Source organism: Gopherus flavomarginatus, chromosome 13 (assembly GCF_025201925.1).
Source record: "Gopherus flavomarginatus isolate rGopFla2 chromosome 13, rGopFla2.mat.asm, whole genome shotgun sequence".
NCBI classification, from domain to species: domain Eukaryota; kingdom Metazoa; phylum Chordata; order Testudines; family Testudinidae; genus Gopherus; species Gopherus flavomarginatus.
In genome coordinates this window covers 8,701,995-8,728,908 of record NC_066629.1, presented here as the reverse complement: position 1 = coordinate 8,728,908, position 26,914 = coordinate 8,701,995, and the positions used below count along the sequence as shown (strand labels likewise).

Below are 26,914 nucleotides of genomic sequence, written 5' to 3'. Positions count from 1 at the left end.
ACACACAAAGTGGCAGAGGAGGTTCCCTCTCCTTCGGTGGGAAGGTTGCCTAGTGGTTAAGGCACAGGATTCACGCTCAGGTGTTCTGGGTTTGAGTCTCTGCTCTGCCACAGACTCCCTGCTTAGCCTTGGGAAAGTCACTGCATCTCTTTGTGCCCTAGAGACCACATGCCAAATGGGGCCAATACCGTGCCTCCTTGGCTAAATCCATTCATGGCTGGGTGACGGTGGGGGAAATGGAGAACCCAGCATGGGGACAGTTGGGCTGAATTTCTCCACAGCTGGAGAATGAGAGCCAGCTCCAAAGGGTGGATGGGAGCGAGAGGGGCTCAGGGCAGCTCCACACAGAGTGGGGTCAGGGCTTAAGCCCTGCAACTTTTGCCACTAAGGTGGCTGGGGCTCCCGAGCCACGTACTTCAGCACCACATCTTCTGCCAGGGTCCAGGGCTTCTCCTCCCTGCCCCAGAGTGGCTCCTCTCCCCCTCCACACCCCCTTCAGTGCAGCTCCTGCTGGGGTCTGGGCTTCTGCACCCCCCACCTCCCAACCCAGCGTGGCTTCTCCTCCCCTGCCCCAGCTTGGCGCTTCTCCCCCTCCCTCCCTCCTTCCCTCCCATTGCAGCTCCTGCAGGGTCCCAGGGGCTTCTCTTTCTCCTCCCCTGCCCCAGCGTGGCTCCAGCCCAGTCCGAGGCTTCTCCTCCCCTACTCCAGCTCGTCTCGTCTCCCCCACACATGCCAGGGTCTGGAGCTTCTCCTCCCCCTAACCTCCCACTGCTCTCAGCCCCAGCCTAGCCGGGTTTCCTGGGGCACCCAATGCTGCTGTGGCAGGAGCCGAGCCTGGCGGGCAGGGAGCAGCGATTCACGTGGAGGCCATGGCAGAGCCATCAGCCCGAGAGGTGTGGGGCAGCCCCAGGGAGCGGGGCGGACTGTGCTGCTGCTGGCCCCGCACCTCTGCCCACCCTGAGCCCTGAGGCTGTTTAGTGGGGGGACTCACTCAGCCTCTGCAGGAGCAGGGAGGGGGGAGCAGTGGAGCAGAGCCTGCCCAGCAAACAGCTGATCACAGCTGTGCACAGGCTGCCCCCAGGGAAAAGCTCAGCGGATGAGGCACCACAAGCTGCCGACAGTGGGTCATTCCTGGGGGGGAGGGAGCTGAGCACCCGCCTGCAGCCACCGCAGCCTCCTCCCCTTCCCCTTGAGCCTCCACGGGAGGGGGAGGAGCAGCCTCCCCAGCCGGAGATCAGGGCATTGGGGTGCCGGGGTTCACCCCATGCACATGCCTATGCCCAGGACACTCACACACACACACTCTCCCCCTAGACTTTCCTGGCTGCACAGATACCGTCCACCCATCTGCCTGTCCCCCCGCCCTTCCCCCGCCTGCAGCTCTGGCTTCTCCCCTCCTTTCCCCTCCCACCTCAAAACTCTTCTCTCTCATTGCCCCTTTCAATCTCTCTTTCTCCTTTTCCCATCCCCTCTCCCTACCTGTCTGGTAGGAAAGTCCCACTCCTGGGTAGTTTGCTTCCCCATGGCTGCATTTGCTCCTGCAATTGCTAATGGGATGAGAAATGAGGAGGCGTCTGTTTGTGTGGAGTCATTTTAAGGCCAGACCCCAGCATTTTCCCTTCGTTCCTTTCAGTTATTTGGAGTCTCTGGCCCAGAGTTTAGTATTAACAGGGCCCAGGGCTGCCCTAGGGGGCTAGGACCAGCTGGAGAAAGTCATCCCCTGGGCCGGGCAGAGAAGAAGCTTTAATTAAGTTCACTTCCCAGCACAGAACCCCGCTGGGGGAGCAGCAGCTGCTAAGCCTGGTCTCCCAGATCACAATGGAGGCTGCAGCGTCTGACCCAGGAAGCTGAACCCCAATATTCTGAGCAGAGAGGGACAGAGTGTTTGAGCAGCTTCCCTCCTTTAGCTCTCTGGGGAGAGCAGCTAATGAGAGCCCCTCCTCACAGGGAGAACTGCTGATCTCATTTGCCCCACTGTCCATCTGGAGTCACTCCTTGGGCTTGGCTACCCTGGCGCTTTACAGTGCTGGAACTTTCGCGCTCAGGGGTGTCAAAAAAACACACCCCTGAGCGCTGCAAGATACAGCGTTGTAGAGCAACAGTGTTAACAGTGCCGCAGCACTGGGAGCGCGGCTCCCAGCACTGCAAGCGAATCCCCATGAGAAGCTGGAGTTCGTGCAGCGCTGGGAGAGCTCTCTGCACTGCAACCACACTCACATTTCAAAGCGCTGCCACGGCAGCGCTTTGAAGTTCTGAATGTAACCATACCCCTTGTCCTTCAATACAGTGACTCTGGATTGACAATGGTCTCAATGACACCAGATTTCAGAAAGAATGAGTCCAGAACGCTGTGGAAGAGACTATCATGTGACAGTGCTGACCCCCTTCCCACCTCCCTCACCCCCAGATAGAGAACAAGGACTGGGGGCACACATTTTCCAGATGGAACCAAAAGTTCCTGCAGTTGTCAAAAGAGGAGAAAAGCAAAATCTGTGATTTCACACTAACAATGTCTGATAAGTGGACAAAAAGTTATCACATTGACAGGGCACGTGACTGGGGAATGCCGGGCAGTGCTTGGAGCCAGGACTCTGGCACAAGTTGATCAGAGAGAAGGATCATGATTAGTAGCAGCCCCCAGACACCCCCCAGTACCCAGACCCCCCAGCCAGGGTCCCCAGACACCCCCCAGCCAAGGTCCCACCAGATATTCCCTGGGACACAGCCCCCAGAGTCCCTGGCCAGGGACCCCAGATACCCGTCAAAGCCCCATGGCCAGAGATCCGCCACGAAACCATGATTGCCAGGTTGGAAATCCCAAAGGGTTCCCCCCACCAAGAGCCCCCAGCAGCCAGGGACCCCCCCTCCACCAGGAACTCCGTCCCTCATTGCCTGCCTAAGACACACTCCTGCCCTCCAGCAGGATCTGCCATGTTGTTTGTCTGGGACCTCCTACTCTGCCCTGATGCTTTTTCAGTGGGATCCCTCACTTTGCTTGCCTGGCATCCCCTGACCTAGTGCCGGAGGTCCACTCCCTCCCCCCCATCCCCACCCCAGCTCTGTGCACTGGGCATGGCAATGATTCCAGGAGCCAGAAGAGAAAGCCCAGACAGAGCCCGTGGCACAGCACCAGGCTCCCTCTAACCCCCTGCCCCACTCTCAAGAGATGCCCAAACCCACTGTTCTGCAGCCAACAGCAACACCCACCTCCAGGACCCAAAGCCTCAGGGCTGGGCACATCACAACCCCTCACAACCTCCAGAAACCACCAATTTGATTAGGGTCCCACCTGCCCAGTCACCCAAACAACTCCCACTACCACTCTGCCCCTTCAACTCCAGCTGAAATCTGCCCCCACAGACATCCTTTGCCCGCAGAGCAACCGTGTTACATCACAGTCTGTGATAAGTGGAGAGAAAGTTATCACCACCCCCTGCTGGCCAGTCACACAGGCAGAGGGACCCCTGGAAGATGCATCTTTAACAGGAGAATGGAAGGCCTGGAGGGCAAGAAAGATCCATGGCCTGTCACTAGCAAATAATGTTCACAATGGATCCACCCCAGAGGTGGCTGTGTCTTAGCACTGCGGGAATCAACTCCTCACAGAGACCCTTTGTCATGGGGTTTGGGATACTTCTCAACTCACACTGCACTCAGAGTGACCTCCTTATCTCGTGCCAGCTGGAGAAAAGAAAAGGGTCCAGCCAACTCTCCCGTTACCAGCTTGGAACCACTGATCCCGCAAACAGGGGGAGGCCTCTGGCTTTGATGTGTATTAAATATCTGGCTGGTCTCTTTCATCAGCAAACATTGTAACATAGATAAAGGGAGAAGAAATGGTTCTCAAAGGAGAGGGGAAAGATCAACACCAGGAAATTTAACCCCCTGCAGCCTCCAGGATGGAGAATGATTCAGGGCAACAGGCTTCCTCCAAGAAAGGAGAACTTGCTGGGATTGCGGAACATGGGGAACAGCCCCAAACAGGAAAGGATTTTTAATTGATATTTGAAAATAAGGTAGAAATGAAAGAGAAAGGCTGGAAATCAGAGAGATTTTGGCTCTATTTTTGCAAATAATAGAGAGGAAAATGGAAAAATCAAAGGGATTTTATACCAGTTTATATCAGAGATGAGGTAAAAATCTCAGTGTTTCATATCAATATTTATTAAATGAATAGAGAGGAAATGGGCACCATTTGCAAACATTTTATTTTCATGTTCAAAAACCTGAGAAAAGGGGCAAATCTGAGATTGTCTTGGTATTTTATAATTAGAGAAATGGGAAAATCTCAGGGCATAGTCAATTAGAAATAGATAACTAGAGAGAAGTGCAGCAATTGTTTAGGGTACTTTACATCAAACTTTGAGATTTTCATAAAAAACGTGTCACGAACTATGCAACCGAAGGTGAAAAATCAGCATCATGGAGAGACCAGGGGGAAATCGGGGGAGACGAGAGAGCTGATCATTGGAGGGGAAAGGGGGGAAATCTCCACAGATTTTATAGCCCGTGTGAGACACTTAGAGAGAAAACGGGCAGAACTAGAGAGAATTTGTATCGGGGATGAGAGGCAAGTGGCACAAACAGGGGAAGGATCCAATTAACTCCCCTCCCCCCGGGAATTTCATGTTGGCCCAGAAACAGTTCAACTCCCTTCCCGAATCCCACTGACCTTGCCCCCCCTTACAACTCCAGCTTCTCTCCTCCCTGCCCGACACACCCTCCCCCCACAGGGACCCCCCCCGAGCGGGCCGGGTAGGATTCTGCTGCAGCTCCACTGGGGCCGAGGCGGCTGCGATGCTTCTCCCAGGTTCCTCGGAGCAGAGTCACTTTCCCGCCCCCCCCCACCTGGGGTCTCTCACTCCCCGAGGGCTCCCGGCCGGGGCTGGGGCAGGCAGAGCCCGGGGCTGCCCAGAGGACGGGGCCCAGCTGGAGAAAGCCTCCCTCGGCCGGGCCGCCCCACACAGTCCCCCCGGGGAGCAGCAACTCAACCCGCGCCCGCCTCACATGCAGCCAGCAGCAGCAGTTTTGTTCTCCCACCCCCAGCGAAACTCGCACGCAGGCCCCGGGGCAGGCTGGGAGATGTAGTTCCTGACTCTCCCGGAAGCGGAAGTGACGTCAGCGAGGGAGACTGCCCGCACCAGCCCCACAGGCTCGAGCCCTCTGGTAAGTGAGAGACCCTGTTGGGAGGGAGGGAGTCCAGGGCCCTGGCAGGAAAGTGACTCTCTCCCCTCAGATCTTCTTGTTTTTCTCTCATGTTATCAAATATGTGATATTTGATATATTCATATAAAATACCCTAAACATTTGTCCCACTTGCCTCTAGTTGTCTATTCCTAATTGAATATGCCCTGAGATTTTCCCCGGTCTCTCTAATTATACAATACTGAAAAAATCTCAGATTTACACCTTTTTTCAGATTCTTGAATACGGATAGAAAATGTTTGCAAATGTTGCCCATTTTCTCTTTATTCATTTTTCAAATATGCATAGGAAACACTCTGATTTTACCTCCTATCAACAAATGATATAAAATCCCTCTGATTTTCCACTTTTCTCTCTGTAGTTTACCAAATGGATCCAAAATCCCTCAGATTTCCACCTTTCACTTTCATTTCTGAAAACTGATCTCAAATCTCAGTTTTTCCCTCTTTCTGTGTCATTATCAAATGTCAGTTAAAAATCCTCTTGAGTTTTGGGCTCTTTCCCATGGTTTCTAAATCCCAACAACTTGTTTCTTGGGGGCAGAGCTTAAAGTAAGCTGGTATGGTACAGCGTACTGGCAAGAGCCAGTACGCCGTGCCGGAGCACATCGACTTCCACGGCGGCGATTGAAAGGGCTCTGGGCTGCCCGCGGCTGCAGGCAGTCCAGAGCCCTTTGAATCCCTGCCGCAGCTGAGATTTAAAGGGTTTACAGCTCCCCGCGGCTCTGGGCAGCCCAGAGCCCTTTAAATCCCGGCTGCGGCTGAAATTTAAAGGGCTCAGAACTCCCCGCAGCTGCGAGCAGCCCAGAGCTCTTTGAATCCTGGCCGTGACTCCGGCGGCCGGGCTGGGGCTGGGATTTAAACGGTTCAGATCTCCCCCCCGCTTCGGGTAACCCAGAGCCCTTTGAATCCCTGCCCTAGCTGGGATTTAAAGGGCTCAGAGCTCGGCTGTGAGCAGCCCAGAACCCTTTCAATCCTGGCCATGATGGGATTTAAAAGGCTCAGAGCTCCCCACGACTGTGGGCAGCCCAGAGCCCTTTAACTCCTGTCCACGGCTGAGATTTAAAGGGCTCAGAGCTCCCCGCTGCTGCGGGCAGCCCAGAGCCCTTTGAATCCTGGCCGCGGCTCCGGTGGCAGGGCTGGGGCTGGGATTTAAAGAGCTCAGAGCTCCGCACCGCTGCTGGCAGCCCAGAGCCCTTTGAATCCTGACCAAGGCTCTGGCAGCCTGGCTGAGGCCAGGATTTAAAGGTCTCTGGGCTTCCGTCAGCAGCAGGAGCTCTGGGCCCTTTAAATCCCTTCCCCAGCCCTGGAAAGCTCGGGGTTCCCCCTGGTGGCCAGAGCCCCAGGCCCTTTAATTTGTCCCTGAGACCCAGGGGTCTCCCAGCCACCTCTGCAACTGGGAGCCCCTGGTTAATTTAAAGGCTCTGGGTCTCCCAGCCACAGCTGGTTCCCCAGGGCCTTAAAATCTTGAGAGGCCACACCTCTTCTGAATGAGGCCACGCCCCCCTCAGGACTCCAGCAGTACCAGTAAATCCTGTAAATTACTTTCACCCCTGCTTGGGGGGAGCCTGTTGCCCTGAGTCATTCTCCATCCTGGATGTTGAACGGGGTTAAATTACCCAGTGATCATCTTTCCCTGTCTCCTTTGCGAATCATTTGTTCCCTCCTTTAGCTTTGTTAAAATGTTTGCCGAAGAAAGAGACCAGCCAGATATTTAATACACATCAAAGCCAGAGGCCTCCCCCTGTTTGGGGGATCAGGGGTTCCCAGCTGGTAACAGGAGAGTTGGCTGGTCCCTTTTGTTTTCTCCCGCTAGCACAGGATGAGGAGGTCACTCTGAGTGCAGTGTGGCTGGAGAAGTATCCTAAACCCCAAGACAAATGGTCTCTGTGAAGGGTTGCTTCCCGCAGTGCTAAGATGTAGCCACCTCTGGGGTGGATCCGTGGTGGCCATTATTTGCTAGTGACAGGGCATGCTCATTTCTTACCTGTTTTGTCCCTCCAGGCCTTCCATTTTCCTGTTAAAGAAACATCGCCCAGGGCTCCCTCTGCCTGTGTGACTGGCCAGCAGGGGGCGGTAATAACTTTCTATCCACTCTCCAACACTGTGAGGTGAAATCACAGATTTTGCTTTTGTCCCCTCTTGAAAACTGCAGGAACTTCCAGTTCCATTGGGAAAATTTGTGCCTCAAGTCCTTTTCCTAGATCTGGAGGGTGAGGGAGGTGGGAGAGGGGTCTGTGCTGGGAAATGACCTTAATTAAAGCTGCTTCTCTGCTCTGCTCTACCCTGCCCAGGTGAACAAGAAAAGGAGCGGTCAGAGGAAAAGCCAGTTCCTGACTCCATATTCCCGCTGCTGGGGTGTGGCTGCTGTGGGGTCAGTGTCCACGGGAATCTCCCACAGTGATACCTTGGGTTCTGCTCTTTTCTAGCCTTGTGTTGAGAGACTTTGTTACAGGGTGGGGTGAGGGAGAAGGGAGGTTAAATGTCTCTGTGTGCTTAGCAAGGCAGGAAGGGCCAGGTCTACACTATAATCAAGAGAAGAAGCATTTTCTCAGGATGGCAGAATGTAGGATGTCTGTCTGCAGGAGAAGGGCTTGGGGGACTTATGATGTGAAATTAACTACAACCTATTCTGAAATCCCCACAATTACCTTTCTCACCCTCCAATGCTGCAGAGTGACCTCCATCTTTCACTCCATTTCATCTAGTCCTCCCATGGCACAGGGAAGAGAAATGGCTGCAGTGGAGCCAGCCCAGGTAGGGATTATTGGTGGTGGTGGGGGGGGGATGATTGGTGGGTTCCTGCTGGAGGAGAGGGACAGCAAATACAGCGGAGGTTTGCACAGTCTGGTCTGGAGCTGCCCCTCTCTTCATCCTGAGCACCTCAGTATGAGGAGGGTGTTGGGCTTCCTACCAGGGAGCTCTACCTGAACCCTACTAGGGGCTCCATCTCCTGTATTAATCTGTGGCTAGTAGGTGTGTGATTAGATCTGCTGGGAGAGATGGGGCTCTCTTCATCCCCTCACCCTGGTATTTGCTGGATACTGCTGAGCAGGGGTAGGGTGGGACTCTGTTGACTGCGATCCACCAGAGCTTCCATTTGATTGGGAGTGTGAGTGGGGAGCAGATACTGAGTGTTGGGCTCTCGCTCTTTCAGGGGCCGATGACCTTTGAGGAGGTGGCTTTGCATTTCACCAGGGAAGAGTGGGCTCTGCTGAACCACACTCAGAGAGCCCTCTACTGGGATGTCATGCTGGAGAATTATGAGACTGTGACCTCTCTGGGTAAGAATTCCTGTCCCCTCGGTTCTTGTAAGGGGAAATGAAGCGTGAAGGTTCATGCCACCCCCACCGTGCCATCTGTACTCTGTCCTGTTGCAGCATCACCCCAGTATGCCAGTGACACACACACTACCAGAGACCTTCCCCTGCTGCAGAATACTTTGGGAACAGAGCACAGAAGCAGTATCACACAGTGTCAAATATCTCCTGTTTGCTCAAAGAAAAACGGGGGGTTAGGTCTAGCGTAATGAAAAGAAGCTTCCTACCCCTGGCCTTCTCTCAAACGCTGAGCCTTCTCTACCCAAACCAGAATGTTATTGGAATGTAACAAGCAGGCTGCTGGAGTCAGAGCTGCCAGTCCAGGGTTACTTATCACACGGACACTCGGTGCATCGTTCAATGCTGGCTGCGGGTATCCAGACAGGGGAGCTCCAGCAGCAGAACATTGAAGCTCACCCAAGATTACAGATGACACAATTCCTCACTGATCTGGATTGCACCCCAGCATGTGAAAATGGCCTAGGTTGATAGTGATATTTCTTGAGACATGGAAAGTCTTGCTCCCCTATCACCATGTGCAATAACAATAACAGGCACTGGCCGAATATGGAAAACTGATTGTCCAGCTTGCTTTTGACCTGCATCAGTATTTTGCAATATATTCCAAATAAGGGAATTAATGTGCAACTGTATGTGTCATTGTTTTTGGTTTTAAGCTTTAAAAGGCTCGTGTGATTTTTAGCTCTGGGGGACAATATTCCAATAGTTGTCTCCCCCTGTGCACTTTTAACCAAGAAAAGAGCCTCAGGCTAAGCTGATTCAAAATCAATCGTATGGTTGTTTTCCACAACAGCTTCAAGTGGTCCCTGTGATGGAATGTAAATGTCTTCTTCACACCTTCGCCCTTCAGGAGAATGTCTATTTGACCAGTTGTTTGCCTTGCTGTCTCTGAGGAACTGGTCTGTGGGTGTTCCTCAGAATTGTAACTTTTTCAGTAATATCATACTGTCAAATCTCATAACTTCACATACAGTGTTACTCCACATTTTAACAGGAGGATAATATTCAGTAGGTTATGGGTTTTCAAATCATACCTCACAAGCCATATTGCATACAAAATTGATGATAATTTTCTAAAAGAGTGAACACAAGGGTGTAGACTGCACAGTGTCTGTGTGTGTGTTCCCAGCAGATATGTGGGTATTTCAATCCATCATAAGCACAATGTTCAGCATCTTCAAGGACCTAAGGAACTGGTCCTGAGAATACACTGGTTTACCAAGTGTGAAACTGCATGGAATTGTGAGCCACTTTGGTATTAATAATAAAATAATAATATAATCTGATCAAATTGCAATGAATGGTGCTAGATATGCCATTTAAGGTGTCAGTGAAAATGTTATGATTTGCCAAGTATGATAATTTTGTTTGTATGTTTGCCTCACCTTTGTATTGTGAGTTATAGATATGTAGGGTATATCTGTATTTCCAGACTTGTGCAGTGTTTCTGGGTGATACCCCAGACATATTGGCATCAACACTGCCAAACTTTTTTTGATGGCCCATTGAGGGTCATCAGCTGTACAATGAGCCCATGGAAAGGACCAAGGGGATACACCTATTGAGTCAGCAAGACATGCTGGGCTTTTCCTGTGTACTGAGAACTCCAAGGCTTTTGCATGCCATGTGCTGTGAAGCTTCTGTTTGGGACACAGGAAGTACAAGACACATGGCAAAAGGAATGTAAGGGGCAGCTGCATCATCTCCATTTAGTCTTCAGTCCCCATTCCTACCTCTGGAGCAACTTCTTTACAAAGTGAACCCTGGAACAAAGGACTGAATGACCCATCCAAGCTGTGCATGTGTTCCAGACAGACTTTCAAGCCAGCAACTCACCAATACTGCTAAGAACCTGATATATCCATTTTGGAATGTATCTGACTGCTTTTCCATTGAACTTCATTCTTTCATTCGTTCTTTCTTCTAAACACTTAGTATAGCTGCTAAAGGATTGGCTGGCAGCATGGTATTTTGGATGAGATCCAAACCTATAGTGACTGGGTAATGTGGCTGACCTTCCACCCGCCCAGTTCCTGGATCCAGTTGGGATCACTCTCCTGTTGCCCTCTGGCCATGCTGTATCACAATGAGCAGAGTTTTTAAATAACCTCTCACTGTACTGGACCTCGGTGCTGATTAGGAGTCAGAGAACTGTCATGCAATAAAGGGGGCCATGTGATTTCTTTTTTCAGCGTCTCGTTACTCAGTGTGTGGGATCAGAAGCACAGTTTGTGACTGGTCAGTGAGTTTAACTTCAGTGTTAACCATCAGTTTGGGGAGCATCTGCTCTCCCTTTTTCAGCCTGCCCTGATCTTGGCATTATCAGTGAGGACTGCCCCAGGCACACCAGGTCACACTAAGCACTGAAGTTAAATTAATAGAATGTTTTTTATGATCAAGTTTTATGAAATCAACTGAACTCCTTTCTTTTCTTTCATCTGAGCAGGGTTTCTGGTTTTCCAGCATGATGTGGTCTCCCATCTGGAACAAGGGGAAGAGCCGTGGGTCCCAGACCTCCAGGGTTCAGAGAAGAGAGAGATCCTGAGATCTCCCCGCACAGATGAGGAAACATTAAACCAACTCAGAATCTGTAAGTGCCTGAAGGAAACATCTGGTATGCCCTACAAAGTTCTTGGGAAGTCTCTCAGTTCATTATTGTCCATAGCAGGGGTCGCATCCGCAGGGTAAATATAGCTCAAGGCTTCTTATAGATCCTAGCAGACAGCGGGCAGTAGCTTTCTCCCCTCCCCCTGCAAAGTTGGATGGGATGTGAAGACTGAATTGATCCCCTCCTCTCTCCTGTTTTGGGGGAGCTGAGTTCCTGATTTTTATTTGACCTCTCTCCAGCACTTGTTTTGGTTTGGCCTTCCCCTTTCCATCCCTGTTCGAGGTTTCTGTCTCTATCACAGCAGGTGATACAATGAGATGTGAGAAAGAGGAGCAGAATTCTCATCAGGGAAATGTTGAGGAAGTGGATAAACACGGAGCATTCTCACAAAGAATGAAAAGGAATGTGTCCAGCAGTCATGAGCAGGGAAGATCGTGTGAGGTTCATCACAGATCAGCAAAAGAGCAGGGAAACCAGCCAGAGGAGAAAATGGATCAATTTATTTCCTGTCAGGGAACTCAGAAGAGCCTTAAGGAAACCAGAAGACAGCAGGAAATCTGCAGGGAAAAGCAAAAAACTACATGCGCTGAGTGTGGGAAAACCTTTAATTATCGCTCACACCTTATTAGGCATCAGAGAATCCACACTGGGGAGAAGCCCTATGAATGCCGTCAGTGTGGGAAACTCTTCACTGAAAGATCAGTGCTTATTAGGCATCAGAGAATCCACACACGGGAGAGGCCCTATGAATGCAGTGCGTGTGGAAAACTCTTCACTCATAGATCAACCCTTATTACCCATCAGAGAATCCACACAGGGGAGAGGCCCTATGAATGCAGTGAGTGTGGAAAACTCTTCACTCAAAGATCAGCCCTTATTACGCATCAGAGAATCCACACAGGGAAGAGGCCGTATGAATGTAGTGAGTGCAGGAAAACCTTCAGTCAATTCTCTCACCTTATTACCCATCAGAGAATCCACACAGGGGAGAGGCCATATGAATGTAGTGAGTGCAGGAAAACTTTCAGTCAACGCTCTCACCTTATTACCCATCATAGAATCCACACAAGAGAGAAAGCCTATGAATGCACAGAGTGCGGGAGAACCTTCAATCACAGCTCACCCCTTATTGGGCATCAGAGAATCCACACAAGCGAGAGGCTCTGCGAATGCCATCAGCAGGCCTGCACAACTCGTAAAGCGGCGAGGGCCACATTACTCCAAAAAAAACAGGTGAGGGCCGAAACCCCCCAGCCCTGCGGAAACACCCCCCCCCTCAGAACGTTCTGGCCCGGCGGAAACGCACTGCCCAGCCCTGCAGAAACAGACCCTCCTTCCCCAGTGCTGCCCCAGCAAAACACTGTTTCTTTCTGAAAACTTTGTATCTGCCAATGCATACATCGGATTTAAAAACAAAAATCAGGATGTGTTATTTAAATCAGATTTTCTTTTAAAAAATAAACCTATTTAAAATTAAATTTGAAATTTTGACAACTTATGTTAAGGCCTAAATATAGTATAATCTATTAAAATAAACTAACTCATATTCAAGCAGTACATGTTTATGCTGAAATTCGAAAGAAAGTTAAGCCACTGAACTGGTGGAATTCACTGTGCTGAGCACCGGAAGTACATTTGTTCAAGTGTTAACCAGATTGTGATAACAGAAGCCTCTTACAAAGCGGCAGAGAGAATATTTTCTTTATTTCAGCTTATTCAACTACTTTGTTAAATGGCTACTTCACTGAAAGTTGAGAAATGGATTCAGAATTAAAAAAAAAAGTGGCAGAAACCTGCTTTCCTTTTCCAGTCTAAGCCCAAGAACTAGGTGAGAAAGGATGAGAGCTCCTGTTGGCAAAATCTAAAGGAAATGGTCAGCAGAAACCAGCAGTTCAATTCACTAACTACAGATAATATTCCTTGATCAAATCAGCTTTCAATGCAAATATGTTGTGCTAAACTTACACTTTCAAAAGCATGCAGCACATTTTAGGTAGGTTCAGGGCCAGCTCCAGGCACTAGCAAAGCAAGCAGGTGCTCGGGGACCCATTTGCAGGGGCAGATCTAGCCTGGGAGCTGAGAACCACCAGGAGGCCCTGGGAGCTATCGCTCCTATAGAGCCAGCCCTGGAGCAGGGAAAGAACTATATTTCTCAGCATTCCTTTATGTGCCCTCCTGGGAAGAGGCCTGGTCAGCTTTCAGCTTTTTCTCCCTTTCAGTGGAGAGGGCGGGAAGACCTCCCTGGTGGATGGGGGCGGGAGGGCTGGAGAGAGAGCTCTGGAATTGACGTACACCAATTCTTGTATTTTGGAAGATTATTTCAAAAGTTTCTGGGGAGCTACAATGGCCCAGGAGAGTGAAGACAATACCAGAAGCAGGAGAAAAAAGGGCTTTCTTTACTTCATTGGGCCATTGTACAGTGAACTGTGAATATCTGGATTCTGTTTTCCCCCTAATTCTTATATGTTCTTTGCCCTATTAGGCTGCTGTAGCACCCCAGAAACGTATCTTGTTTCTATGCTAATGAAAATGTCAGCAGAAGAAAATGTGGAAAACACCAGGGAAAAGCTTCCTTTTTTTGTGCACCTTTCTGAAGTTTTATAAAGTTAACATCTATTTTTGTCCTTTTCTTTAAAGTTAGGTCAAACCCACACTTCAAGGTATTTCATAACCTGCCATGTCTAGAAATTCTTTCCTACCAATACAAATGGCTTCAGGACCAAATACACTTTTCTCTGCACTTCCTGTGGGCAAGTGAACAGAAAAAACATTTTCAATCCCTGTAGAGACTCTTGAATGTAAGCAAATGCTGTGACTGGGAATTACCATCTTAGAGCAGTGCTGCCTTCTCTTCCTGTTTGCAAAGAACTAGAAATGAGCTGTATGCAGATACCTCATCAAATATTTCTTTTCTTTTCACAGTGCTATTAGAAGAAACCACTGTCAGGACACCTGGACCAGTAGGAAAGAGGATTTTGTAATTAGCTTTAAGAACTAGGCCAGGCATGTAGGTTCCTGCAAACAAGAAACTTTTTTTTTTTAAAGCAGCATACATCCCTGGAGTTAACCTTTGCTTTTTGACACAACTTCCTTAAATGCTTTACTATCATTAATAGTCAGTAGGGCTCGGATGCTCAATTGTACAGTGTATGTTTAATTTTTTTTTCATTTTTATAAGTAAGTTGACATTAAACTTTTATCAATAAACTTTTGGTAACTGAATTGTTTTTCTTAACTATGTGAACAATGGACTGTATATTTTTTTACAGTCTGAAACGTACCCATCAGATATATTTTACCTCTCAACTACATTAAACGTGTCTGAATGAAATTTCCATTTATTTCTTATTGGGATATTCCCACTAATTTTGTGGGGAGGAAGGACAATTAACTTCATTGTAATTATACCAAATCTGCTGTGGTATCTAAATTGCAGAGTTGTCTTTTTGATTAGTCAGTGTCGCCATTACAGTAAAAATATGCATACAGTGAAGAGCAAGGAATTAATACATTTATAGCTGTTACCACAAAAGCTTTACTCCTCTCTTGGTTTGTATAGGCCCCCATCGTAGCATCTGAGCACCCAGGAAAGTTAATTAGTTGCCTGACTAGTGATAGGATCTATGTTCTCCCTTATTTAAAGCTGGGCACTACTGGCTGGATTGGTTACTTTTTTCACAAAAGTTATGGAGATGAGGGAGCAAAAACTTAGACTTGTAGGAGAATGGGAGATTCCGTCTTTACTATGTTGTTGCTGTTGCACCACCATACAGTGTAAGCTATCCCAATACAGAATTTTGTTAAAGTATGGGCTTTGGATCAGGCCATGAAGTAATGACAGGTTAGAGTGGGAATGTTAGTAACGTTTGGCTCGAGATGGCAGAGAACAGAATTTAAACAGATGGTGCATGGATGGCAGCAGGGGAGTTTGTTGTGCATTTCTAACCATTTGCTTTGCAGATTTAGCCGTTATATGTATATATATAGAGAAATGCTCAAAGCAAGAAAGGCTTCCTGTCCTCAGAGTTTGGAATCCTCTCTGCTGTGAGTTCATGGGATGTCCTCCTTGCTCTCTCTTCAGCTTGATTTCTAACAGTAAGACTGCAAGGTAGCAAACAGATAACGCAGTTAAGTTTCTATAAGGAAGAGCTTGAAACTACAGCCAATTGTTGATGTTTAATATTTTACACACATTTGGTTCCCTTACCTAAAAGGGATAGAAATTACCTGTACCCTTTGATTTCCTGGTTCTCCTTGTGCACTAGTTTTCCATCAGTGTAAATCCAGCAACTTTAGCAAAGCTACTCCAGTTGCCAGGAGAATTTGGTTATCCAATGTAGTTTCTCAGCGCAATCTAGAGGGAGTTTGGTATGTGCTTCAGAATGAAAAGTTCCTTTGTTTGTAGCCTGCACCCAGATCCCAGGTTATTTTTAAATGCCAATAGGAATTTTAAGTGCCATCAGAACTGAGTCATTTCAACAGCCCATTTGGGAACTAGCTTGCTTCGTACCATTTTACCACTTCTGCTGCTTTTTCTGTGCCTGACTGAGAGTGTCAGATAAAAGGGCGGCAGAGGAATTATCAGCAATTCAAAGGAAATAGTGCGAAGGGAAGTTTCTATGAATCCATTAAGTCAGTGTACAGAAAATGCTTTTATTTCCTTTTCTTGGACAATCTCTAGCTCTGGGTGTATCTTACACGTATACACCTGTGGGTTAAACCATCCTGGACTCTTTGATTTTACCAGTGTTCTACGGTTGTCAGTACACTGGAACTTGGAGGTTCATTTACTCAGTGAAGTGTGGAAATTATTCAGCTGGTGGTGTTTTCTCAGGACTAGATCCAAATGTCTCTCAATCCAGGGGTGGATCTGGGCACCAGCAAAGCAAGCAGGTGCTCGGGTGGCCCAATTGCAGGGGCAGCAGGGATCCAGCCTGGGAGCTGAGAACCAACGGGGCCCTGGGAGCTGTAGTTCCTTGGTTAGCTCATTCTGCAGCTTGCTGTGAATGGAGAGCTGCACTGGGAAGTGATCAGAGACCATATTTTAACATTCAAAAAAGAGGACACTCTCCCAGACTCGGTCAGACCCCCTGTGGCCAGCCGCTGGCCCTCAGAACCACCCTGAATCCCCCCACAGCCACCCAGGTGACCACAGGGGGAAACCCCAGCCCCAGAGCAGACTCACCTGCACTCGCTTGGGACCTCTGCGCTCAGCCCACAGGACCACCCCAAATCCACCAACAGCCACCCAGGCGAGGCCTGGCCTAGTGTCCAGCTCCCACAGGCTTCCTCCCTGGAAGACTAGTGGCCCCCAAAACCACAGCAGGAGACCCCAGACCCGGGCCACACTCTCCCAGACTCAATCGGTCCCCCTGCGCCCAGCCACAGAACTGCCCCAAATTCACCAGCAGCTTCGCCTGGCGGGATAGATGGCAGGTGTCTGACTCCCTCCCGCTTGCCCCATTTGGGACTCACAGCCTCCAAAGTAATGGCGTTTGCCTTAAGCTTATGCTATTTGATCTCTTTCAGGGTACGTTTTGGTTCTGAGAGGTAAAAGGCTGCTGTGTGCGTGGTGCTAGGGAGTGAGGGAGCAAAGGTTGATTGCAGAGGTGGTGCATGTGCCACAAAAGTTGTGGGGGCCCGACCCCTGCCCCAGCTCTGGTCCCAGAGGCCAGAATTTGCATAAACCCACCCGCTGACCTGTGACTAAGAATTTTGCCCTGCTAAGTCTTCCAGCAAAACAGGCCAAAGAAAGTGTATGCAAGCACTGTACCGCAGCCCCCATGCTCTTTTCGGTTCCTTCCCACAGAACTTTCACTGCATTCCAGTCCAGTTCCTTGCTGTTGCTTGTCTAAGAGCTGCATGCAGATGCTAGAGCGTACCCTGAGCTGATTCCCCACTTTTGTGCTGCATACAGCCTTGCCCATCTGTGGGGCAATGGGTGAGTGTGTTTGGCTGTTAGTCGAAGGGCTGGTGGTTTGAGCCCACCCGGGGGCGGCGATGAGCCCGTGTTACTTCCTTGCTTCCCCGAGGCCTGCAGGGACCCTCCAAAATCCCACTTTGCTGCCTCTTGGCCTCAGTGCTTTCAGCTGGTGGCCCACAGAGGGTGCTGGATGCCATTCAGAAACCCATCTCCCAGCAGCGGTGCCGGAGGCTCAGGCTTAATCCTCGAGGCCAAGCAGAAAAACTTTCAGCCGGGAACATTTTGCTGCCTTCCCGCCTCTGCCAAAGCGGCAAGGGAGAAGGGGACGAGACACGCCTGCTCAAAGACGCCTCCCTCTCACTTCCCTGTATGCTGTGAAAAGCTCTTGGCCTGCCTCATGCCTCGTCAGGAAAGAGCAGCCATGCTTCCCAAGCCTGAGTCACGTGCTCAGCCTGGCCCGCCCCGGCTGACGGCACGCAGAGCCACGCGAGTCAATGGCAGGTCGAGTCGGTAGCCTCGGCTCTTTCCCCTGACAGCCACACAGCACTGCCTAGTGCCCCGACAGCCTCCCTCGTGTTCTCCCGCAGCCCGCTGGGGTGGGTGGGAAAAGGGGACCAGGAAGCATTGCGGCCTCATTCTGGGACAGGAGGCCCTTGCCACACCCAGACCTCCCTCTTGCCTTCAGCCCAGGCAGCCAGAGGTGCCAGGGAGCTCCCTGGCAGGCGGCCGCCTCAGCCACCTCTTGCCGCTCTGCTGGTCACTGCCTTGCTGGAAGGCCCAGAGGGAAAAGAAACAAGCACACACCTAGCAGAGGATGGTTTCGATCCATTGACCTCTGGGTTATGGGCCCAGCACTTTTCCGCTGCGCCACTCTGCTGGCTTTTCACAGCCCTTCCACCCAGCCGGCAGTATCTGGATTAGTGCCTTACGCGCTCTCGCGCCGGCAGGCGGATGCACAGGCTGCTAGGCAGCTGCCCTGGTCACAGGATTTTACAGCGTCTAGAGGGTAAAAGGGATCTCTTTGGGGTTTGGACCCCACTGGGAGCTGGGTAGCTGAGTGCCAGAGACGGGAGCACTTCTTCAACTGTTTTCAGTTAAGCCTTCAGCTGGTGGGGGACAAGGTTCAGCCTTGGGTCCGTGTCTGCAGCAGGCAAGCGCCTCTGGCTCAATCGGCCCCCCTCGCTGTCTTAGCAGACTAAAACCCGGAGCAAACACACACGCCTTGCAAAGGAAGAGGAGCCGGGATCTCGAACAAATATCAACATTTTATTAAGATGACGTTCAAAGAAAAAAAAAAGTATGGTACAGCGTTTAGACACAGAAGTTTCTGGTGATCAGGCAACAACGTACAGATTACCCAGGGGGTGCGAAGTTCAGTTTAAGATCGGGTGGCATAAGGAATACATAATCTGCAATAGCCCTGACTGGGGGTAAACGGTTAACTTACAGACACTGAGTTAGGAGGCTATGTTGTCCATGTGAGGGCTAAGTTCAGGTGTGGAGTATAACGAACGGATACGACGATGAGGATGGATTGACCCGCATTTGGTGAGTTTGAACGTTCAGTGTTTTATAATCTTTTCCACAATCTAGTTTAAGCAGGTTCGCTATGAATTCTACCCTGCCATCTGTTGGTGAGCTGTTGTAAAGGCCTTTTGAGGCTGCTGTCATTTGCATGGTTCCACCCACCCTGAATTGCATGATGGGAGTGCTTGTCCAAACGGTCATTTCAGCTGCTGTGGGATCCCCAGTCTCTTTGTTATTGGGGCAGGAGTAATGCAGTGTATTTTGCTGTTCGTTTTGGATCAAGGAGAGAGTAACTGTACCTGGCATTTGAGGCCTGAGAGCTTCACCCTCGCCTGAAAAGTATTCCTCATTAAGGGGTCTGGGTTCTCAATGCCCAAGGTTTGTGGGATGTTGGACTGGATGTTTGTATGGGTGTTGGCCCCCTGTGCTTGTATGTGCATCTGCTGGTTTTCTTGGTGTGTAAAAATAGAGATGTTTTTGAATCTTTTGGAGTTGTTGTTAGTAGTGCAGGCGTTTGCCTTAAGCTTATGCTATTTGATCTTTTTCAGGGTTTGTTTTGGTTCTGAGAGGTAAAAGGCTGCTGTGTGCGTAGTGCTAGGGAGTGAGAGAGCACAGGTTGATTGCAGAGATGGTGCATGTGTCACAGAAGTTGTTGAGGCAATCCCTGCCCCAGCTCTGGTCCCAGAGGCCAGTATTTGCATAAACCCACCTGCTGACCTGTGACTAAGAATCTGGTTTCAGAGTGTGTCACAAAAGCTGTTCCCCACAGCTTAACTACCAGATTTCAATCTGCAAATTTTTTTTTGCTGTCTGAGTGGTGGGGAAACTTTTCCCCAACTATGAACTTGTTTTCAGCATGGAAAAAAGATCACAGCCCAGCAGTTTAGGAATTCTTAAAAACTGCATTTAGTCACTAACCACTTTTTATCTATGCATAGATCTAAAAATGGATTAGAAGTATAAAAAAAACTCTTTTTTTAACCTGGAGAAAAACAAAGAACATAAAACATGCATTTAGAAATGTTACAAGAAACCCACAACACTAAGTCCAAGTATCCCTTTGAAATCTCTCATATTTCAGCATGTTTTGGAACCCATGTCCCTTGCCTAACGAGATTTATGTAGGTTCAATTGAGTCCCGAAATCATGAACCGCTAAGTTCCGTTCTACTGTCCTTGATTCATGTCACCGGAATAACTGTACTTTATTACCCCTGCCCTAATAAGAAAGAGACTGAGGATCTCACAGCAGCCGAAATGATCCTTTAGACAAGCACCCCCATCATGCAATCCGGGGTGGGTGGAACCATGAAAATAACAGCAGCCTCAAAAGGCCTTTACAACAGATCAACAACAGATGGCAGGGTAGAGTTCATTCTCCCCCTGCTTACATCCTCCCCCAAGCCAAGAATTGGTGGTCCTGATAAATTACATTCTCTATTATACTAATTCATTGGTATTGAATGCGAATTTATGGCTAGCAAAAGTTGCCACCCATCTCTGCCTTGTAGCATCCAGCTTAGCCCTTGTTAACACATAAGTCAGTGGATTGTTCTCTGTCCACACCTGAAACTGAGCACTACACAAGTAGTCTCGAAATTTCTCAGTGATGGCCCATTTCAAGACCAAGAACTGCAGCTGGTGGATGGGATAGCGAGTTTCGCTATCAGACAGTCCTCAGCTGGCAAAGCCTACAGATTTACATTTCCTTCTACCTCCTGGTACGGGACTGCTCCCAGACCTTCCAAACTGGCATTAGCATGCAGGATAAACGGTTTGTTTGGGTTAACAAGGACTAGGACTTGCACATGAATCAGGCAAAATAATGATTTCCCTTAAAGTCCTGTCACTTCTCTCATCCCGCCATGTCCCAAATGGAGAAGAGAGGAGCCCCTCCCACGTCCCAGGGCCAGGAACACCAGGGGGGGGGGGGGGGATGAGATGTTCCTGACTCAGTCCAGGTTTGCTAGTGCTGCAGAGAAGAAGAGTTCCTTTCTCAGTCTAGATCAACTGGAATTGTTGTTGCAGTGGGGGAAAGATGTCTCTCATCTGGTTCTTAGATGCTTTGATAAGAGGGAGACAGGCAGAGGTTTTTTTCTTCCCTCTGGAGCTCAAATTGCAACATTTCTTCTTTGCTTTTTGCTTCAGCTTGATTTCTGTCTTGCATCTCAATTTTCTCTTATCCTGGTCTCATTCCAGAGCAATCACAGCCCAATTCTCTGTCCTAACCCTGAGTCCTCTAGTGCCCCTCAATGTCTCATTCTAACCCCACCCCAGAGTCTGCATCCCCAGAGCCAGTGCCTTCATCCCTCTGCAGTCCAACTCTCTGTCCCATGTAGCCTGATTTAGGGTATACTAATAATATTAATTTGGATAATTTGATGAAATTTAATTTATTAGCTTACATTTAATTTAATTTAAATTGAGTTACAAAGTTACAGTTGCATTACTGCTATTCAGAAGATACATATGACATTATATGCAACAAAGTTTTGGTTAATATACTCACAACCTTCCTTGATAACCTGGTGGTAAGAGACACAGGACCAGCCTTACAGTTCAGGTTTCTCAATTCTTAATTGAAAGATGCAGTGCTTAGAAAAGCTGGTGTTACTTAGGGTTTACTAGAATATGTAAACTTTAGAATCAAAACCTAATAAACAAAGAATAACAACTTAGGGAAACTGAAATAGCCTAGTTCCCTTGAAACTTAAAGTTTAAGAACAAGTACAGCCTACTGATAGTACATAGAGAGAGAGTGGAGGAAGTAAGTCAGAATGATAGAGCAAAGTGCTCTAGCGAGGCGGGTTACCTCTTTTATAGGGCACAAGGGCCAGAAATCCTTCCTCCTATGCCCAAATTTCATTCCTCACCCACAAAACATTAGGGTACGTTTACTTCATAGGCTAGTATGTTTATGCTTGTTGATGACATGTACATATGCACATAAGTTACCTTGTGGTGTACCTGTTAAATCTGTGGGTATAACACTGAAAAAAACCTCTATGCCATTCTCCATTGTCGATTGGTCTAGGTAAAGGTCTTAGACAGGCATGGGTACTTATCTATTTAAGTAACATGATAAAGGTCGATTTTCCTTTCTGAGTAAAAGGTCACAATATAGATATGCTAACTTTGCCTTAGCTTAACATACAGGATAGGTCCTTATAAGTGATGTGTCTCAGTCCCCTTATCATTTTTATGGCCCTCTGCTGGACTCTTTCCAGTTTGTCCACATCCCTTCTCATGTGGGTCCCAACCCCAAAAGTACTCACATTTCACCCCATTGGCCCCAAAATGCCAGCTTTTAATATATAAATAGGGTGCTGCCATGGTCAAGTCACTCCCGAGCTCTTCAGTTGAGCCTGCTGGCAGAGAACAAGGTGAAAAATTAGCCAGGATGTCACTGAGGGCTGGTCTACGCTATGGGGGAACATTGATCTTAGATACGCAACTTCAGCTATGTGAATAACGTAGCTGAAATCGAAGTATCTAAGATCAAATTACTCATCCTCCTCACGGCTCGGGATCGATGTCCGCGGCTCCTCCTATCGATTCCACAACTCCGTTCGGCTTGGTGGAGTTACGGAATCGATATAAGCGCATTTGGGGATCGATATATCATGTCTAGATGAGATGTGATATATCGATCCCCGAGCAATCGATTGCTTCCCGCCTTACGGCGGGTAGTGAAGACGTACCCTCAGTCAAATCCCTGTGCTCCCCGCAGGTGGTATCGGAAAGCTCCAAGATGGCTCACTTCCCTTTCTCTCATCAGCTTCAGGCCCCAGGGTTATAAATGCACAAACCAGCTGGGATTCTCCCCTGGCCTCAGGGTGTGGGGCTGCTCTGAGGGGATGGACTTGCACACTTGGGATACTAGTGCAAAGATACAATTTCAATTTCTCTTAGAGAAATTGGAGGGCAATTTATATTTGGTAAAAATCTTATTTAGTGAAAGAAAAACTGCAGTGACAGCCTGGTTACTGGGGTGCAAAACACCTTCCATCCTGGGAGAAACCAAGAAGTTAGAATTAGAAATTTACATTGTTTGTTCCTGTGTTGGTATAGTTTCATTTTGCTTCTGTGTAGGTTTGTTTCAGGCTGTGGACCATTTTTGTTTATTGGGTTGTTTTGGTTTTTTTAGTTGGGAATGGAGCTTTTAATTGACATTTGCTGGATTTGAATGGCTGACCTGCAACACCAGTTTTTGACATAGTTTCTGCATATTTTATACAGATTTGACTAGTATTCAAGGATTCAATTCCTTTATAGGAAGGTTTTAGTGGTCATGCTTATTTATTTGATGTTATTTTATCATTCTGCTGCAGCACACTTTTTTGGTAAAATGTTGAAATTATTATTTACCGCATTTGTTTTTATTTTTACAAACAAATTTTTTCTTAATGTTTGGGCTTTAAATTAAGTCTTGTTTTGGTTTCCATTTTTCATTTAGGTTTTGGTTACTGATGGGATAATTTAAGAGAACTTTGGATTCAGTACTAAAATTTGACAGATTTAGAATATTTAAAGTAACCTGTTTACTATTTTATTTTAATAAAGTTTGTATTGCTGTAAACCCTAGCTCGGGGGAGAGAAGATGAGCCTGGCCTTTAACAGAAGGAGCAGAGGCATGGCCCCCATGAAGGGTGGGGCCAGGTGATGGGGGGCACAGCCCCCCAATTTATTTTGTCTAGCCCATCTCAGTCCCCTACTAAAGGAGAAGAGTCTGATACTACCCCTGCTGGTCACTGGGTGTCACTGCTGCTCCATGGGAAACATGCTCTGTGCCTTATCCAGATTGGTGGGAAACACACTCTGTGCATTACCGTGACTGGTCCGTGGGTGTCACTGCTCGTGGAGGGCAGACACATGCTGTGCATTACGCCACCTGACCACTGGGCGTCACTGCTGTATCAAGGGGAAACACCTTCTGTGCATTACCTTGAATGACCACGAGGTGTCACTGCTGCTCCAAGGGATACATACTCTGTGTGTTACCCTCATTGGCCACTTGGTGTCACTGCTGCGCCAAGCAAAACACTTTCTGTGCATTACTCTGACTGCCCACTGGGAGCCACTGCTGCTCCAAGGGAGACATAAGAACGGCCAGACTGGTTCAGATGCAAAGTCCATCTAGCCCAGTATCCTCCTGTCTTCTGACAGTGGCCAGTGCCAGGTGGCCCCAGAGGGAATGAACAGAGCAGGGAATCATCAAGTGATCCATCCCCTATTGCCCATTCCCATCTTCTGGGCAATCAGAGGCTACAGGCACCATCCCTGCCCACCCTGGCTAATAGCCCTTGATGGATCTATCCACCATAAATTTATTTAATTCTTTTTTGAACCCTGTTATAGTCTTGGCCTTCACAACATCCTCTTGCAAGGAATTCCACAGGTTAACTATGCAACTGCCCTGAGTTTACCCCCCCTCCCCTGGCCAGGTTGTGTATGGAAAAAGAGGATGAGGATGAGGAGAGCCATGATGTGTCTGTCATTGGCTGTTGACTCAGTTTCCTCTAGGCAGCAGTGCTGCAGGCTCTTTTGGTCTGTGCCCATGCAACTGTGTCTGGGGAAGGGGAAGTAGAGGCTCAGGCTTCCCAACCCCACGCCCCACCCCCAGCAGCTGGGGAATCCAGGCCAAATTTAACCCTGTTAGCTGGGCCGGGATTAGCCTGGGCTGGGTTAGGGCTGGGGAGGAATTGAGAGGGGAGACAGACGCACCTGCTGTGAGGGAAGATCCTCCCATTCCCTGCCGACCCCCTTCACATCCTTGCAGCATAGCACCCCCTAAGCGTTTCTTTCTCTGTCATGGGAGCTGTCTGCTGCCTGCTTCTCCCTTAGCATGGTCCTCTCCCCATCCTGGGTCAGCGGCATTGCCCATCCTGTGCAAACAGGCAGGTCCCGGTGTGCACCATGGGCACTGCTCTGCAATTGTGGGCGCAGCTGTTGGATAGAGCCATATCAAAAATATGGGAGTGGGCAAGGCTGGGACCAGGACTCCTGGGTTCTCCCCTCACATGTGGGAGAGGGAGTGGAAGTTAGGGGGTAGATTGGGGGAGGGGCAGGGCTGGGATCCAGAGCTCCTGCTTTTTCTGGTTTTCCTCCACCTCCTGCAGCTGCCTTGGTCCTTCAGTGTGTTTCTTGTTCCAATTCATTTACTGACTTGTGTAACTCACGCCAGAGGTGGCTGCATCTCAGTGTTGGGTGAGGCACCCTTGGCTGCATCACCTCCTAACCCACGTCTCTCTCCCCCTTCGGCTGATCCTGCAGCACTCAGCAAACATCCACAAGATCATGGGGCACTTTGAGCACTGGGCAGCAGGGGCCAGGTGCCCAGCCCTCCCTCGAGAGAATGGGACCCAGCACCCCCTACTTTTTACAGGGATTAAAAAGGGGCAAAGGGGGGCAAATCAGAGGAGGGGGTGGCCAGGGTCTGAGCAGGGGGTGGAAATTGACTTGTCGGGGGGTCAAGCAGCTGGAGGCAGAGTTAGGAGAGGGACTAAAGGGTAAAGTCAGGGAGGGGGGAAGGAGCTGGAGTTAAGCCCAGAGGAGGCGCTGCCAGAGAGTTAAATCCTAGCACAGGCAGGGCTGAGGGATAAAAGTTATGCCGGTGGGCTGAGACTCCAGTGTTTGCAAACATGGGTGCGGGGAGCAGAGGACTTTTTTATTTCCCCTCTCACAGGCAGCATCTCTCAGCATGAGCTTCCCAGGGCTGGGCTCTTAAAGGCACAGGCATCCCACTGCCTAGACCCTGCAGCTCCTCTCTGATGTAACCTACTGAGGTGCTGCAGTAGGAGACTCAATTCAGTGAAACTGGGCATTCCCTATACGCCCCCCAGTCAGGGGGCTGTGCACCCCCTTCGCCAAATTTCCCCAACACCCCCTCCCTCAGTGGTCAGGTAGTTACATGCAGCGCTGCCAATGTTGTCATTTGTTGCAAATTTGAATGGAAATTGAAATGTTAACACTTAAAAGCAGATACAATGTATGAAAACTACTTGTACCTGAGAAAGTAAAATAGGTTTGGAAAGTCTGGACAAAGCCGGGTTTCCTCACCCAGCTGTTGTGTTTGCTGGCAATGTTGGTGCATTGGCTTCGGCAGTGTTGGCCAACCTTAGAATTTCAAATGATGATTTGTAAGTGAGGTGTGAATGAGCTCTCCCCTGACAGCTACTGATGACCAGGGTTGGGAGGAGGCTTTGGGACCAGACTGTATTTACATGAACTCACCTACTCTGCCGAGGTATCCAGCGGACAGAGCTGGGCTGCCTCTGCTCTAGGTGCCCAGAGGAGGGAAGGTGTATGGGGCTCCAGCCTGGGACTCTTCCTCCCTCCTGCCAAGACATGACTATTAATCGCTATCCTGGCACTCTTTTCTTCAAGTGCCAGTGAGCCAGAGGAAAAGTGTGGTAGGAAGCACAAGGGCCAATCTTGTGAACATCAGGTGCAGCAGCAAGAATCCCAACTATCAGGGTAGCAAGTTCTAGAGCCCTAACCCATTGTAGCCATCCCAGCCAAAGACCTGGCTCTAGGAGGTATGTCACCCTGCAGGAGGGGAAAGATTCACTCTTACACAGCTGGAGACAGGGAAGTTGAACTCTGGGGCATTACCACAACGCATGGGTGGCAAGTTTGTAGAACTTTTGGTTATGCCCAGAACCCGCCCTCCAACTCCGCCCCCCCAAACTCCACCCCCACCTGCCTAAGGCTCTGGGAGGGGGTTTGGGGGGGAGGTCTGGGGTGCAGATCCTGGGCTGGGGAAAAGGGTGCAGGAGGGGTGCAGGGTGCAGGCTTTGGGATGGAGTTTGGGTGCTGGGTGCAGGCTCCAGGCTGGGGCAGGGGGTGGGGTTGTAGGAAGGGGTGAGAAGTGCAGGCTCTGGAGGGAGTTTGGGGGTGGGAAGGAGTGTGTGGGAATGGGGAGGGAGCAGCCTCTGGGAGGGAGATTGGGGATAGGAGGGAGTGCAGGGCTGAGGATGAGGGATTCATGATGCAGGAGAGGGCTCAGGGCTGGGGCTGAGGATTGGGGTACTGGGGGATGAGGGCTCTGGCTGGGGCTGGGAGATTTGGGGTTCATGCTGTGGGGGGGGGCTCAGGACTGGGGTAGAGGATCAGGGTGCAGAGGGATGAGGGTTGGGGCTTAGGGCAACCTGCCTTGCCATTAGTAGTGGGTGGGTGCTAGAACCCCGGGGGAAGCAGACAGCAGTTCTGCCCAGAATCGCTCTACTCTAGCAGCAGGAGCAGGCAGGGGACGGGCACGCTGCTTTTTGTCAGGCAGGACGCAGCGCGGCAGGGGGGAGACATGCAGGGGG

General features: G+C 49.5%; 2 protein-coding genes across 2 annotated transcripts in view; one reads left to right on the top strand and one right to left on the bottom strand.

Annotated features, from left to right (window-relative positions):
- LOC127033622 (dynamin-1-like protein) overlaps positions 1 to 26,914 on the bottom strand; it is a 245,769-nt gene that overhangs the window by 153,252 nt on the left and 65,603 nt on the right. The gene's annotated exons all lie outside the window — the stretch shown is intronic.
- Positions 7,422 to 14,484, top strand: LOC127033560 (zinc finger protein 300-like). The gene is made up of 7 exons (XM_050921490.1): positions 7,422 to 7,578; positions 7,880 to 7,961; positions 8,362 to 8,488; positions 10,992 to 11,135; positions 11,458 to 11,782; positions 11,852 to 12,386; positions 14,076 to 14,484. The coding sequence occupies exons 2-7, from the start codon at positions 7,920 to 7,922 to the stop codon at positions 14,082 to 14,084; spliced, it is 1,182 nt and encodes a 393-aa protein (XP_050777447.1). The 5' UTR covers positions 7,422 to 7,578; positions 7,880 to 7,919; the 3' UTR covers positions 14,085 to 14,484.